The sequence below is a fragment of the Clupea harengus genome, chromosome 8 (genome assembly GCF_900700415.2).
Source record: "Clupea harengus chromosome 8, Ch_v2.0.2, whole genome shotgun sequence".
NCBI classification, from domain to species: Eukaryota; Metazoa; Chordata; class Actinopteri; order Clupeiformes; family Clupeidae; genus Clupea; species Clupea harengus.
The window spans coordinates 13,928,537-13,944,870 of NC_045159.1; the positions used below are offsets into that span (position 1 = coordinate 13,928,537).

Genomic DNA, 16,334 nt, shown 5'->3' on the forward strand with positions numbered 1-16,334 from the left:
GCTGAAAAACACTGCTGCTTTGATCAAATCTTCGCATTTTACGCAGGGAATAATAACAACTGATATCAGGGATTCGGCTTCATGTCAATAGCCTTCTACCGATCTTTTTGTCTGTTCATATCTGCAATGCATGTGTTTTAGCATTGAGTAGGCCTTGGTATTTGGGTGAACTGAGGCGTGTGTGACTTCCGTTCGTATGCTGTGGTTTTCTAGGCCTCGACTTGCACTCTGGCCTTCTCCAGTCTGCTGATTCATGTCTATAGAGGTGGGGGTGAAAGCTGAATGAGAGCAGTCAGAAAACTGAAGTCGTGAAAGACCTACGCTGATGGTGCTGATGACAAAAGATGAGCTGTTTTAACATCTGGAGTAGCATGAATAGAGCTGGTATGCCACAGTAAAGGACGAAGAGAGGGAGAGAGAGAGAGAAGGAGAGGGAGAGAGACACACGGACACAGAGACAGACAGAGGACAGGACACTGGATTAAAGCACCCGATGGCAGGGAGGGATGAGGCTGGTTTTCGGGTGGGCTGAACTCTGGGACTGTGAGATGCTGACATCCTAATCAAACAGGAGCTAGGGGCAACAAAACATGCCTGTGGAATTTCAAACATATGCACTAGGAATTCTTGGAATGTTGAGCATTCAGAGCTGAGGAGAGAACGAATGAGTGAGGGGGAGAGAAGGGAGGGTGTGAGCGAAAGAGAGAAAGAGGGAAATGGAGAGACAGAGTGGGAGGGTCAGGGTGGGTAACTAAGAGAGGGAAGAAGTGAAGTGAAGTGAACTGAACAATCTGGATGGAAACATAGAGTAGTGAAGCTCTACAGTCAGTGCACAGTGCACACAACACAGAAGGCCCCAGCAGGTAGAATCAATGAGAACTGGCTTCCTGATGTTAATCACAATTGGACTGGGTGCACTGGACTAACTGGCTGCTTGTTCCTGAAAAAAAAAGGTTGGGCTCAGACCCATGAGATGAGGGTGGCAGGATCTGATAGGAATGAATGGTTACAACAGAGGAATTTCTTTCTCAGGATGTTATAGATGGTTGTCATATTTCTATCCTAGACTCCTTGCTAATTTAGTCAGCATGACCGTATTTGAATGGAGGAATCTGCCTTGGTTTACTGTGGTACGCAGATGGCTAGATGGCCAGTAGATGACTAGAACTGAGAGCTGCTGACAAAAAGGTTTCAGTTCTGAACTTCCTTGCATTTGACAAAATCGAATACTGCATCTTCATAAATCTGCTTCGACAACTGGGTATGCTCTCTTTCTCTCTCTCCGTGTGTGTGTGTGTGTGTGTGTGTGTTCCTAGCTGATACTGATCGTACTTTACAGGGATAAAACATTCCATTAACATCTTGGAGGTCATAGCTCTAATAGATCTGATATCCTGTAGTGTTGCACATCTTTCTCTTTTGATGTTTGCACTAAATTGGCTTCCTTTAGATTTCATCATCAGACAGCAAAACTATCTTTAATAGTTACTACCCTTACCTATTGATGATTGAAGTGGGACTGTAAGAGATTAAGACGATTTCTTGCACAGGGCTTGAAGGCCTTGTAAGGTATGTACGCTTCTTCACATCTAGGTACGTACTCTTACTGTAAAGAATTGTACAGGAAGGCCAATTTTTTCTTCCACCACTAGCCTCCCTCCTGCCATCACCACCCCATCCTGAAATGACTTCCCTGCCAACACTGGAGCTCAAAATTAAAAAAAGAATTCTTGAGATGACTGTTTGTTCCGTCACCTCAGTGGCGTGTCTATTGTGATGTTGGATTTCCTGCCTGCTACAAGCAGACTGACCATTTGTACAACATGTTCATAAATACGTGTATGAAAAGGGGTGGTGGCCAGGAGTGTTAAAGAAGCCCGGTTGCTCATTGGAGTAGGAGACTATGGCAGGAGGTTGTGCACTTACTATAATACTATGATTTATTTATGCCATAGTTTACAATATTTTTTTTCTACTGTGGCTGTATCAATGCATGATATTGTAATATATGTCTTCCTATTCTCTATAAATGTTGCATGGAATGGAAAACATCTTACTATCTAAGTGCATAATGCAAGTCATTTAAATAGATTAATTTAATCTATATTAGTAAACTGTATGTATTTACAGTTCCTAAAATTGTATTATATGTCTTCTCTTAATAATCATTGTATTCTCTCCATAAATGGAATAGAAAACATGATGATAGTTGGTAAGAGCCTAAAGTTACACCTGTGAGTGCAGATGGGTCTCCCTCTGATATCTGCAAGAGCTTGCAGGGCTTCACTGAAGACTTGCCTGGTTTAAGTCGCACTGGCTGCTCCACGGCAGTTCTTCACTGGCATGCTTTACAGAGTACGAGCGGAAGCTGCCAGCTGAAGAACTGTTGTTGGGCCGCACTGACCTTCGGGGGGCATCGTTCACACAAGAGTTTCTGGGAGAACATTCTGACCTGAAATTTTAAACACTGGGCTCTCCTGCCGTAATGGTTTCTATTTGTTTTCTGTAGGTACAGCACACGGACCTATTTTTACATGCTGGGCTTCTGTAATGAAGATGGTTGGACCACAGGAGTTGCTTATGCACTTTTTGGCTCTGTCATGGGAAAATGAGCACAAGGATTTCTATGTCACTTTCTCTGTATGCTACACTTAGACTGAATATTTTTCATTGTTTGCAGTGAGTATTTTATGTGGTAGCTTATACTACAACTTATAATTCTTGCAATGCAGCGTGATGACACCAAACATTATTATCATATATTGTAGAAATCAAATGTTCCTTGTCAAGGCACAACCGCACAACTTTTTTTCTTTTTATTATTATCATTTATTTTAGGGACCATACATTAAAAAAAGTTGAATTTTTTTGTAGCTCTTTTGTAGCTTTTGTTGTCATTATTGCTCACGGTGGGAGAGATAACAGTAGCTCACTGTGTCCAAAATCCTACTCTTTGGCACCCGAAAATCATGTGCTTTGTGATATCTGATAAAGTCAAAGAGATGTGATCCATGTGTGATGTGAAATCCAAACCACAGACAAAAACAGACTATGCACCTCACGATGTGTGTGAGGAGAGAAAAGTACAGAGGGGGAAGAAGAGCTTGGATAAAAATAAGGGTGTCAGATGATCACAATGTCAGATAATGCCCATGCATGTATCATCACACTGGCCACTCGCTTCATAATGCATTCGGGGGATATAACAGGGATATTGTATAGGGACTCTGCTTTAGTCTACCATTTCGAAGTAAGCCTGCCCTCATATGAGGTCGCACCACTCTACGATTACCACATGCAGTTGATGCATAGCAAAAACACCAAATTATGTTGTCATTAGTTACTTGTCATGCATGGGGAGGTCTTACATGTAAAATATTTGATTGGCGACAATAGCCTGATTCATCAAAGCTTTCAATCTGCATTAGAATTGTGTGGACAATCAAATCACCATTAACAATCAAGAATCCTAATGGGTCATTGGATAATACTGCCCCAAATATGATATCACATAATCAAGCACGTGGGGACTATTTTCTGGGAGAGGTACCGTTAAACAGCTTAGGGTTTGCATGTGGCATGGACTACTTCACCCGTCGCACATTATAGACTACCCCTCGCACAGTCATCGCTTTCACTGGTTAAACGTTCTTTTACCTCTTTTACAGCACTGTCCAACACAGCAGTGCTGATTAATGAGCCTGACCCAAGGATTTCATTTCAAATATCTAATCTGGTGACCTGATAACCCAACCTGTTTGCTTGTCATCATTGGGACTTCATCTGGACACACTCCAAAGTCTAGTGCAGTAAGTCAAGCTTATACCATTTGACCTCATACAAATATTCAAAAACAACTTTTGCCATTCCAGTAATCCTCAAATATCACAATCCTTTTCCTTTTCTTATTCCCATATATCCACAGATAGTAAAAAGACTATTGTAGCATAATATGAACTACTTTGTAATATTTATGTTAGATTAATAATTACTTTCCAATTGGTTTCAAGGTTTTGTAATTGAAGCATTATATAATGGGCCTCATTTATCAATACTTCCATGTGTATCAGAGTTTAAAATACTTATTGTAATCTAATTTGAAATAAAAATGAGTTTGGGTATATTTATAAAAGCTCTCCATTCAATTTTATTTTATGATTTCACTTGATAAATTAGGCTCATTGTTTCAGATAATTTCCTATCACTTCAAGGCCGCCCTTGCAGCTCCATGAGGCCCTCTTGTGGGCCCTGGCCTTCCTGCACCTGCCTTTTGAATAAGTGGGGCAAGCTGCTGCTGCCCCTGTTGCTGTCAGCCCACTGGCACAGATCTGGGAGGTGCAGGTGTCGACTTGTCAGCTGACATTTCTCTCTCTCTCTCTCTCTCTCTCTCTCAGGCGCTTCACTGGCTCAGAGGGCGGGTTTGTATTATAAGCTTTTGTGATTACTAATTTGACCCCAGGTCAAAGGTTCTGACATTCAACACCTGACATTTACATGAGGAGACTAGGCTAGGCTGTTATAGTACATATTCTTTATGTTGTAAGACAGAAATGAAAGTCAGACAAATGTATGCACCGATTCTTTATATATATTGGATAAATATAAATGAAAAACTGCACATAATTCGAGTTCGAAGTGGTGTTTGTAGGGCTCAATGTGTTGAGCCATCTGTTAGGCAAATAATGTTACAACATATTTGGACAGAATAGGAATACACGCAAAAGAACAGTGTTATTATTTCTCAGTATATTTTCCACTGTACAGTGTCTACATATTTGCTGTTCATAGAGATGTGTAAATATATTGTTAGGCCTTCTGCTTGTTCTTGTCTCCATCTGTAGCTGTAACAGGAGGCTTGGCTTGAGTGTCTGATTGCTGTTAAGCTGCGCAGGTGTCTCATCAGCCCTTTAAGCTGCTTGAAGGACATTCTTACCTTGTATTTTGCTTACAAACAATACTGCACACACTACATATCGCTCCTAAGAAAATTCAGATCATGGTGATCAGCCATATCAAACTGTTCTACAAGGCTATCTATATCAGGAACATCAGCAGGCAGTTTTAACTAGACAGTAAGTGAGTAACCTTAAAACTTTAGCTCCGATCGGGCAAAACAAGTTTTGCTGGTGTTCATAAATAAACGTGTAGCCCAGTATGGGATTCATCTCGTCTCACAGTGCCGTTTTGATAATTATCTTGTAGGCTGTTGAGTGTTGAAATATAGCTTTAAAATGACCTAGATAGAAACAATAAACCATGCAGTCCTCTTCATCCCCAAATGCTTGAAAAGTGCAAGCTCAAACACAATAATAGCAAACATTTTGTCAGACCCAATGGTTTTTCCTGCTGCAAAAAATGAATCGCCAACGTTCTAAGGTTGCCATTGTTGGCTACGCCATGTCAGACCCCTCCTCCCGGTTCGGATCCTCCCGAAGTCAAACATCTTTCTACACAATTGTGTATATATTTATAGTGTGATAAACCTTGCTACTGCTAGAGGGCGCTATTAGCCTAATACAGTGAACCACGGGTTGTTCATTCTAACCCTGTCTCATCTGGCAGAGCAACACACGTAGGGTACAATATAAGTAGAAAACCACTATGGGATCAATCTGTCATTCTGTTACTACCCATCGGTACAGTCCAGAAACAAATAACACCAGCACAGTCAAATAAACATGACCTCTTGAAAAGATCACCTAAAAATGTTCACGCAAACTCATTTAAATACACATTTCATGACCATTTTAAATCCTTCAAGGACATCAAAATGTCTTATACTCCTACACCATCAGACCATTTGCATTCAAACCCAGTCTTGTAAGGTTTGTACTGTATATTTATAGTCAACCGGATTCATTTGGAATACAAGTGTTATTGAATTAATGGAAACTTGTGACATATGAAGGATGTCAGTCTGTGTGTATCACAGGTGTTTTGCCCTCAACATGTCAAAAGGTCAAATGGCAAAATGGTTTTATTTAATTATCTGTTGAAAAAAATCTGTATAAAATTATATATATATAAAATCATGATAAAAAAGAAGCCTTGTGACATATCAGGATTATTGGTCCGTAGGTATCAAACTTAGTCGGACATGAAAAACTCAAAAGGTGAGGAAGCCAAATGGATGTGTATTGTTTAAATTATTAAAAAAGTAATAAAAGATTTAAAAAATGATTAAAAGGCCTTGTGACATATGACCAGTGCTTGTATGACACCTGTGATACACACAGACTGACATCTTTTAAGTATGTTCATAAATATGTCACATATAATCTATGTACAATCCATTGAACATCTACAGACAAAGCAAAACAGCTAAACTGTTGAATAATAACTAATACAATGTTGAGTCATAACTATTAAACTTGAATCATAACTAATAGCCTATATTATAACTAATAAACTGTTGAATCATAACTAATAGCCTATATTATAACTAATAAACTGTTGAATCATAACTAATAGCCTATATTATAACTAATAAACTGTTGAATCATAACGAATAGCCTATATTATAACTAATAAACTTGAATCATAACTAATAGCCTATATTATAACTAATAAACTGTTGAATCATAACTAATAGCCTATATTATAACTAATAAACTTGAATCATAACTGATAGCCTATATTATAACTAATAAACTGTTGCATCATAACTAATAGCCTATATTATAACTAATAAACTCTTGAATCATAACTAATAGACTGTTCAGTCATAAGTAATGAACTGTTGAAATGTTACCAATACTCTGTATACCCTCTGTAAGCAGACTATCCAAATAAACCGAATCTTTTCAAGAAATAATTCTGTGCGGAGGATTAGCCCTGGCACAACACAAACTTAAATGCGCAACAGGCACACTCTAAATCAGAACATTAATCACAGATGTAACATTGACATGGAACACACATCATCACTGGAACTACATCATCCCCCCACACACAGAAGCACAAAGTCTTGAGTATAACTAGATCTATGAGACCAAACAATGACAGTCACCACAGTCTTTTCCTTAAAGGATGCCATCGTCCACCTATCCTCTGACTTTAGGAGGCTTGGCTTTCTGAGTATCCAGGTGACCAAACCTCTTCCTTTTGCCGGGAATGCCTCAGCGTGTTCTGAGTGACAAGAGATTTCGACAATCATAGATTCATAGTAATAGTCATAACTTAGTTATAATAGTCACTCAGACATTCTTCACCTTTGATGACTGGTACCATCCGTGTCACGAGGAACAGAGGAGTCCACACCCTCACATCCTCGCCCAGCAGCTGAGAGCAGAACAGTGGCACCCAGTGGTGCAGAGGATGCCAAATTCATTGGTAAATTTGTAACTTTTTGTTACAGCACAGTTTTGACTGCACAGATGATGCCTTTTGACAGGAACACAAGTAACTGGTGGTTGTGATCAGTGATTTCCGACCTAGAGTATCCTTAGGGTAACTGTGTTCTATTCCAATTATCTTATCAAATATTAGGAGATGTCGGCGGGACACCCAGGTAGCAAGCAGTGGTATTTAGTCGCCACCCCACTGGGGTGGGATCATTGAGGTGGATCAATTAGCAAAAGGCCAGCGGGCGCCAGCTCCTGTCCCTGTGGGCGGACAGTGGTCCACTGGACTTTTGCTACCCAGGCAATTAACACGCATTTTAATCAGCTGAAACCCATCTAGCATGTGAAATAGGCTAGCCACTTTTGCGAAGATGTGACGTCCTTGGTTTGTATCTGGTCTCCCCAGCACTGTGACGAAATCACGCTTTCATCATTCTTGAAAATGAAACCATCATAAATCACCACCGTCTTTAATTGGACATGTCGTCACACTGATATCACAGTCCGACTGAGTAAATTAAAACCTCTCTTCAAGCGTTTATGATGGTCGTTTGGACCTTTCATTTCTGTGTCCCATATCTCTGAAAGGTTCTTCCCTTTCCCGCCTCTCACACTGAGCCATCACAGGTCGCGTGTATATAAAGATATTGTCCGAGATAAGTCTTTCAATCAGGCAAATAAATATATTTTCACTTTTAATGTTTGACGCAAGCTAGGGCACATCACGCAATATTCGGCGGCATTGTTCGTCTTGTTTTTCTTTAAGAGGCGAGCTTATAGTGAGAGAGATGCAATGTGTCGGTAGGTCACAGTCATCACTGAAGGTCTCCTCAGAAGTTGGAAAGGGAGGGGTGGGGAAGTATCTCAGCGATTGTGAACTGAATAGTGTAGGTCAGTGCAGTCTCGTTATTGTGTTTTTACAAGGATTGACCAGTAAGATTTTCTATTTTACGACAATAAAGGGTAATTTGATTGGGCCACAGTTTTTTCTAACCATATGCTATACATTACGTTGAATATTGCAAATTAGATTTGACCTTCATTTGGTGACATTCATTTAATATTTGTTAGATATGGCAATCAACACAGACGTCGCCTATGAAAAACACGGGCTAGGCGAGTGTGAGCGTGGGGCTCCTCATCCCACCGCCTACAAAGACACGCAGAAACTTCTGGGTGTATCAGCCACGGAGCACAGTGGAGGACACTCTTTGAAACCTTTGGATTCACTTTCTTTGAGTTTAAGAGGCAGTGCGAAGTCACTGAATGCCGAACAAAATGGGCGCAGATCGCCTGTGAAGTCCGGATCTGATGGAAACATTGCGGTCCCGTCCCTTTCTCCGTCTCGACTCAGCTTTAGCCGCACGTCATCTCTGGGTCCACAGGCACCACCTGCGCCTAGTTATCTTTGGCTCGCATTGCTATCCTGCTTTTGTCCTGGTTTCCCATTTAATCTTTTCGCGATTTATTATGCACACACGGTAAGTAGGCTACTGCTGTATGGCTCCGAGTAGTATCACTCAATGGTGTGACAGATTAGAGACAGGTGCATTACAGAGGGTGCGGTCGTGTTCGTCCATGGAAACAATAGTACATTTCGCCACAGTTGGCCAGCCAGAGATATATTTAGTGGCATCAAGTCTAAAGGAAATGTAATATATTTCAAATTCAAATTCAAATTGTCTCCTTTGTAACATTGAACGCTGTTGCGATTGCTGGGTGCCATTAATACTTGCTCTGCAACTTTGTTTCTTAGTCCCGGGCACTGCTACAGGTTGGGGATGTTGATACGGCAAGACGACTTGGGAAGCTTGCACGACTTCTAAGCATCATTGCCATCCTCGTCGGTGTGGGCATTTTCCTCTTTATCATTATAGAAGGTACCAAAACACAACACAGACACATAGTCGCATAAGTATACCTTAATCTGAAGATATTTTTAATGCCAGAGTCTTGTTTTATACCTGCTACATATTGTTGATTGTGTGTTGGGAAATTGAACAAATGGGCCTTCTGGACAAAACTGGTAGCCTATTCAGTTATACCAGAACCTACCTATAAATTATATAGATTGGTTGGTGATTTTTACATAATAACGACGTTTTTACATAATAACTTTAGAACATATGTAGTGTGAATGTTAGTTGTATACCATTTTTTCATGATCTGATAACTCTCTCTCTCTCTCTTTCTCTCTCTCTCGCCACTTCTCCCCCTCCCCAACGCTATCTATAATTTTGTGTGTGATGGTTTCTGTTCTCAGAGATTATGTAACACCTTTTTATATACACACCTTTAATATAGAGTGTAATGAGATGGATGGAGGATAAAGACGACTGTGCTTTAGCTCTATTAATTATATGGATAACAGAGATGCTGGGAAAGAGCTAGTTACGTCCTCAAGGGTTATGTTGACTCCCTAAACAAGGAATACCAAGGCCAAGCCTCGGGGCATAAATAGACATCATCATTCATAGATACACAGCTCTGTAGCAATCTACACAAGTACCCGTATTGTGTGCAAGAAGAGAACCGTAGCTATAAGGTTTCAACCAAAGATGTCTAGTGTAATACTCAGATGATGTTTGAAGACATGCTGGTGTGTGTTGGATTTTTTTATATATGTCAAGAGGTGTGTTTGTGTGCTGTTTATAGTTTTGAGCATTCCAGGTCTGCTGTCTGACAGCTTTGGACTTAATGGTTGATCTATCCCGTTTTGTGAACCACATTTCTGATATGTCTTGGTTGGACTTGCATGTGCATGGACATGTTGCATGTGCATCTACTGATGTCTGAAAACAAAGAACTGTATGATGGCACGATGGCTACCTCAGCTTACTCATACACAGAGGGTGTGATTGAAGATCAAGGCGGTTAAGGACCGGTTATTCTTATCAGGCATGATACTGTAACCATATGCTGTCTTTAGTTTGAACATTTCCGGCGATTCGTTTAAAGAATGTCATTCAGAACACTAGGTGGACTCATTACTCAAATGCTTGTGGTTAGAGGGAATTGATCTGTTTGAATACTTACTGTGAATCAGCTTTATTGATATGTACTATTTGCACTATTTCCACTATCTGTGTTGTTTTAGGCATTCAAGAAGTGCCACACAAGACACAAAATGTTGATGGACAGTATTTTACTTAGATATTTTACCCTCTCTCTCTCTCTCTCTCTCTCTCTCTCTCTGTCACTGATACATGGACTCCAAATGTAGTACAGTTGCTCTGTGGATGCTATATAGCATGTCTCCAATAAACATGAAGACGCGTATGAACTTCTGTGATTGTACTGCATCTATTTTTGATGAATAACTCAACAAATAAATCCGTGAGGTGTATTTGTGATGCAAAGAGAAATGACTAGGCCTATAGTGATACAGCAGATTATAAAAGTAAATTACTTTCTTTTAAGTTCCAGCTCAAAAGGGAAGTTTCAGACGTAGTTGCTCTTAACTTTGCTAAAAGAATGGGTTCCTACTGAGTGACTGCAAAAAATCCACAAAGATAAAAAATCAACACCCAGCCCAACCTATGAGTGAATTAGAGAGGTGTAGCGTAGGTGATTTCCATGGATGACTTTCATGGATGACTTCCTTGCTAATTTCTCTAATTTTGAGCAGAAGTGACTGTATTTTTTACAGGCACATGGGAAACTGCTATTCTCAGGACTCTTTGAAGACAGATAATTCAAGGGTCACCTTGGGGATGACTGAAAATGAAAAGGAAAAGGGTTCATTTTCAGTCATCCTGACATAAATGGTCAAAGGCTCTGATTTTATGTTTTATACACATCTATGTGGAACATAGTTTTTTTTTTTTTTAAATGTATATGGGGTGCTTATCCCAAAAACGTTGCACAGTGATCATGGTAACTCAAAGAAAGAATGTTTGAAAGGGTAGTTGCTCTTTTATTTATCAGTGTTCATTGCACAACGATTCTTCAGACCCCTCAGGTCTACAAAGAACTGCACAGGAGATAGAATAGCATTAGTTCAGTGATTGTGTGGGGGCTGATGTGTGTTGACTCACAGGCATCATTTTGCATCATTGATTAGCCATTACATGCTGTTAAAAGGCAGAATGAGCCAGAGAAAGCGATTTCAAACCATCATCTGTGGACCACTGACTGTAACAGGCACAGACAGGCAGTGCACATGTGACATTTATAATTAATTCGTCCATCCATCCATACATGTGTCCATCCATTATTTCATTCATTCACTCATGAGCATGGAGGTAAAATGTCTTTTGTGTTCACACCAATGCCTTTCATCTTTGAAGTATATAATGTATTTGTTGCCTGGCCATGCTACAGCCGGGATGCCATAGGTGACGCAAAACAAAAAAGAAATGTCCACACTGGTGTCAATGTCAAAGTTGTCAGCACGATTGCTTTCTGTTGTGCAATAATCAGGATGCATGCACTACCACGTAGACATGCAACCATTGCAGTGCTCCTTGATGGAGATGGATAACATATCATCTGGATATCACTAGATGGATAACATATCATCTGGATATCACTAGATTTTGTAGCATTTGGCCCATTTGTATCTCCACGTGCATCATATAAGAGAATTCGTTTGGGTCACTACTTAGCCATCCGAAGCTGTGGTAAGCCAGAGGCAGAGGATGCAGGAAAGAAATAAGATCAAAAGAAAAAGCAATCAATATTCTGTCTCCTTCTGCAGTTTTTACATACATCTGATGACCTGGTCTGCATTAGCTAACCAATGACTGTTCTTTCCTCCAGGCCTCCATGAAATAACAGTGCAGTCAATGTCCTGTCTGTAACTTGACACCAAATAAGCATTTTTCACGAAGTGGGTTTTCAACAAATTCAACACATTGTTTCTGAAGTGATTTTTACAGTTGGGTTTGCACACCTTCTTATTGTGCATTCTTTTATCGGACTTTAATGCGTACCAAAATCCCTGTCATAAAATGCTTACAACAACTTTCCTTAAGTAAGGAAAATGCTTAAAGTGAGCTTTCTGCATCCTTTTCTGATGCATTAGTCTGTTACTTAATGCCCTCTCAACTTCTCAAGTTGTGCTGAGCAATGTAACAAAAGTACAGCCATGGCGAGTTCATCACTGCCCACTAACCTCTGAAACCACAGGCCATTTCAGGCTCTCATCACCATAAAACAGCTTGATTTCCTAAGCTGCTCAGACCTCTGCAGGAAGGGCCTTACATGCAATACCAGCAAAGTTACCCCCTGCCTGCATAATTATACAGTTAAAAGCTATAAGGTAGCTAGCTACAGATACAGTATGTGCACAGTTGTGTTATTGTTGGGTTTATTGAATAGTACACATTATCTGTAATCTGAGAAGTACACTTCAAAGGCTTCAGTGGCATCGCACGCAGAGGTCTGAAAGAAATGCTAGGTAGGGTTTGATAAAACAACAAATCACTGTCTTCTGAACGATGCTGTGGAAGAATTATAAAAGTTGACATCTGACCATTGTTACTTTAGGTCAACACAAATCTGGAGGATTGAAAAGCACATAAATATATCAAATGACATTGAAAGCCTTTGCAGAACTGCAATGCATACTCCGGATCCTGCAATCATCTCATTACATAAAAACAATATGTTTAATGTATATCTGTTTTTAAATATTCAGTTAAAAACAAAGAAATGTAGCCAACTTGATGCTTTGTGGTGATGTATTGATAAATAATGTATTATTTAATCACTTTAAGATATTCGGTTTTGGCTACCTTCTCATAATTTGACTTTTTACCAAGATGTTTAATGAGAGCACCATTTTTACTGTGTATGGCTGGGACATAGTCGAGGTGATGTGAACCTCATACTCAACATGAATGTCCATTAAATGTAGCACTAATCAGCTGTGCAAGAGGTGCTATTCTTTGAGGAATGACAGATCAGATGAGATGATAACATTACATCTGAAGCAGTAGAAACTGATGCATAGGCTAGCGTTAGCTTTTTGCCTTTTAGACAAGACTTGTTCCATTAAATCTAGCCTATAATACGTTAGGTTTCTAACATGAGCTAAGTAAACTGGGACATTTCTTGCCTGGTATGCATGTATTGTGTAGGCTAATGTTCCAGTTAACAAGTAACACGTTGAAACATACAAGATGCGTCATCCCACAGCCTTTCCATCATGTTTTTTGTAAATTGTAGCCTATAGCCTATCGTCACCATGGGGGTTGTCAGCATCGTCAAACAAACCACAGGGAAAGAGGAGGGGACTGTCGGTAGAGGATGGGTGGTAACCAGACAATGGGTGGTAAGTAAGGAAGTAAAAAAGTAATTCTGGTCTCTGATTGGTTAAGACCTGCCACCTGACTGGAACGGAAAACACAATACTTTTGATAGGCTAATACCAGGCTACACAGGGACTACACAATCCTTCATGTTATTATTTTGGTAAAATAGTGTATAGCCTCTAATGTTTAATGGTGTAGTAGTCTGAAAAGTTGATGGTAGATTGTTATTGTTATTATTATTATTAGTAGTAGTAGTAGTATTTTTAAAATGTATTTTTAAAATGTATTTTTATGTATTTATTTTTTGGTGGTTATGGTGCCCTAAGCACAGTACCTGCCCTGCGTGCTTCTGCTATGATCTCACGCCATGTCTTCTGGCAGTCTTATGTTGAATTCATTCTGCTTCCTCTAAAATATGTTTCCAGTAACCAAGGCGGTAATGCTGAAGTAAAAAAGTAAAGAGTATGAGAAAAACGACACTATCCCAAATCCTCACAGGTGCTTCCCAGAATTATGGTTAAGAAACGTGTCTCATTTCATGGATCTGCATGTTGAAACAGTTTGGATCCGTCACTGTTCAAGTGAAGTTTTGAAATCAATACCACTCTTGGCTGGGCAGCCCATTCCCTTACAGGAAGAGAGCCGAGTCTCCTGGGAGGTCTAATGTAACAGTCCATTAAACTTCACATTTTGTGGGTGCACTGCTCCACTGACAGAGACATTATAATTCTACAGCAGACTGACAATCTGAAAAGCCTACTAGAAACCGAGAGAACAGTCACCAAAGGCATAGTGTTGTCTTTTGAAAATTAAATATAATATAGTTAGACTACACCATTATCTTGCTGACTTGAATACCTCATATTACATCTGTAACATTAAAATGGCCAAAATGACTCAGATAATATTGTAGATAATATTGACCAACACTGCTTTAATGCACCATTATGGCATCGGTCAGCTAAGTATTGTATCTAAGTGATCTGGCCATATTTCATGCAGATTGTCACTGTCATGATTGGAGTACAGGATCTTTTTGAGCCTTTCCCCATACCATTTATCCCCTCACTCAAAAACGGCCACGGATGAGGCCATCAGGCATTACCTTGTTGATTCATTGTATTATCATCACTTGCACTCTGGTTAAAAGGCTTCTGGTTACCAAGGATGCTATACGGCCAGCCACTTAAGAACTGAGAGCTCCCTGGAGAATAGGGGAGAACAGAGAGATTTGAAGGGTGTGGAAATGATGAAGATTTAGAATCCTGACAGAGGTCATCAGATGGCTTTGTGTGGAATATACAGGAACATTAGCAGAACGGATGCTGACTGCGTCAAGAAGATCATCCCAAACGTGTCATTAATTAAAAATGGACCAAATGTTACAAGAAGATAATAAGGTGATCAGGGCTACCGCAAGACTAGTGACCATCATTAGATAGTATTTTGTCCATTGTCTGATGATACAGAGAATAAGCTAGGACATATTATTCCATCAGCAAGACCTTTGTAGGTTTTTGAAACAGCAGTTATCACTGTTCTACAAATAAACATTGAGCATAAGGCTGGCAGCTGCAATCACATAAAGAAAAAAGTCTATATTTTCATCCACACAATACATTGCAGACAAATAAATTATACAAGCTGCTGCCAATTAATTATTCAGTTATTATTATTAAGTAATCATTCTGATGCCAAATACTTAAAAACACATTAAACCAATAGTCTTACATAGTCTTAAATCAGCAATTTGTCTTCTCCTGCACCAATTAACATTGTGCTGCTTTCAGTTTTGCATAAGCCTTTACAGTCTAAATTCCTATGAGTCTGATCAACCAGATAGTATGGTGTGACCATAACAGAGAGAGAGAAAGATGTAAAGAGCTTGAGAGAGATAACAGGTTGAGATATTTCAGTGACTGCTACCACCTGCTGGACATGTCTGATAGCTCTGCTGTTTCCTGGTGACATTAGAGAAAGACATGTCAGCTATCTGTTTGATTTGCTAAGAGCAGCCCTAATGTGGTATAGCAGAGCATTCACTGCATTTAAAGATAGGCAGGTCAGAGAAACACCATTGCAATAATTAATGTTGGTGGAGATGGATGTATGAGCTTTACAGCATCAGGCTGTGGAAAAGTATCTGGTGATGTTAGCAGATGGTAGAGGGGTATTTGAGAAGGGTTTTGATGTGTTAGATCTGGTTAGGCAAATCTAAGATGCACTCCTTGAATATATCACCTAGAGACAGTGTGCTGGTACTGAATAAGATGGGCCCAAGGATATACCCCTGTGGACTAAGAACTAATGTTTTGGATGTTTTGGAGTGTTCTGAGAGTGGACTTGAAAGGTACCCAGATACAGTAGATACATTATGCTATACATTAATTTGTTTATAAGTCTCTCCATTCAAATTACCTATACTCTTAGAGCATGGCAGTGGCAATGTGTGCTTGTCATCAGAGACTACCACTGGCTGTATTTCGAGAAGTGCTGGCAGACTGGATCTTATGCAGAGCTCAGAATTGTATCTCACCACTCAAACATTTGGCATGTGCTTTTGAACCCTTTTGTTTTTCCTGTTTTTTCATTCATTTTCTGAAAGGAATTGAATCCTTTTTAAACTGTATGTTCCATTGCTTGTGATCGTTTGATGGGTGTAGCAGCTTTAAAGGCTAAATATGACTTTAGTACATTTTGTAAATGTATAAAAAATTAAACACAAAAACAAATG

At 39.6% G+C, this 16,334-nt stretch overlaps 1 protein-coding gene across 1 annotated transcript; it reads left to right on the plus strand.

Annotated features, from left to right (window-relative positions):
• Positions 1–8,082: 8,082 nt before the first annotated feature.
• LOC122133053 (trafficking regulator of GLUT4 1-like) lies at positions 8,083–9,286 on the plus strand. The gene is made up of 2 exons (XM_042708367.1): positions 8,083–8,824; positions 9,100–9,286. The coding sequence occupies exons 1-2, from the start codon at positions 8,417–8,419 to the stop codon at positions 9,256–9,258; spliced, it is 567 nt and encodes a 188-aa protein (XP_042564301.1). The 5' UTR covers positions 8,083–8,416; the 3' UTR covers positions 9,259–9,286.
• Positions 9,287–16,334: the final 7,048 nt, after the last annotated feature.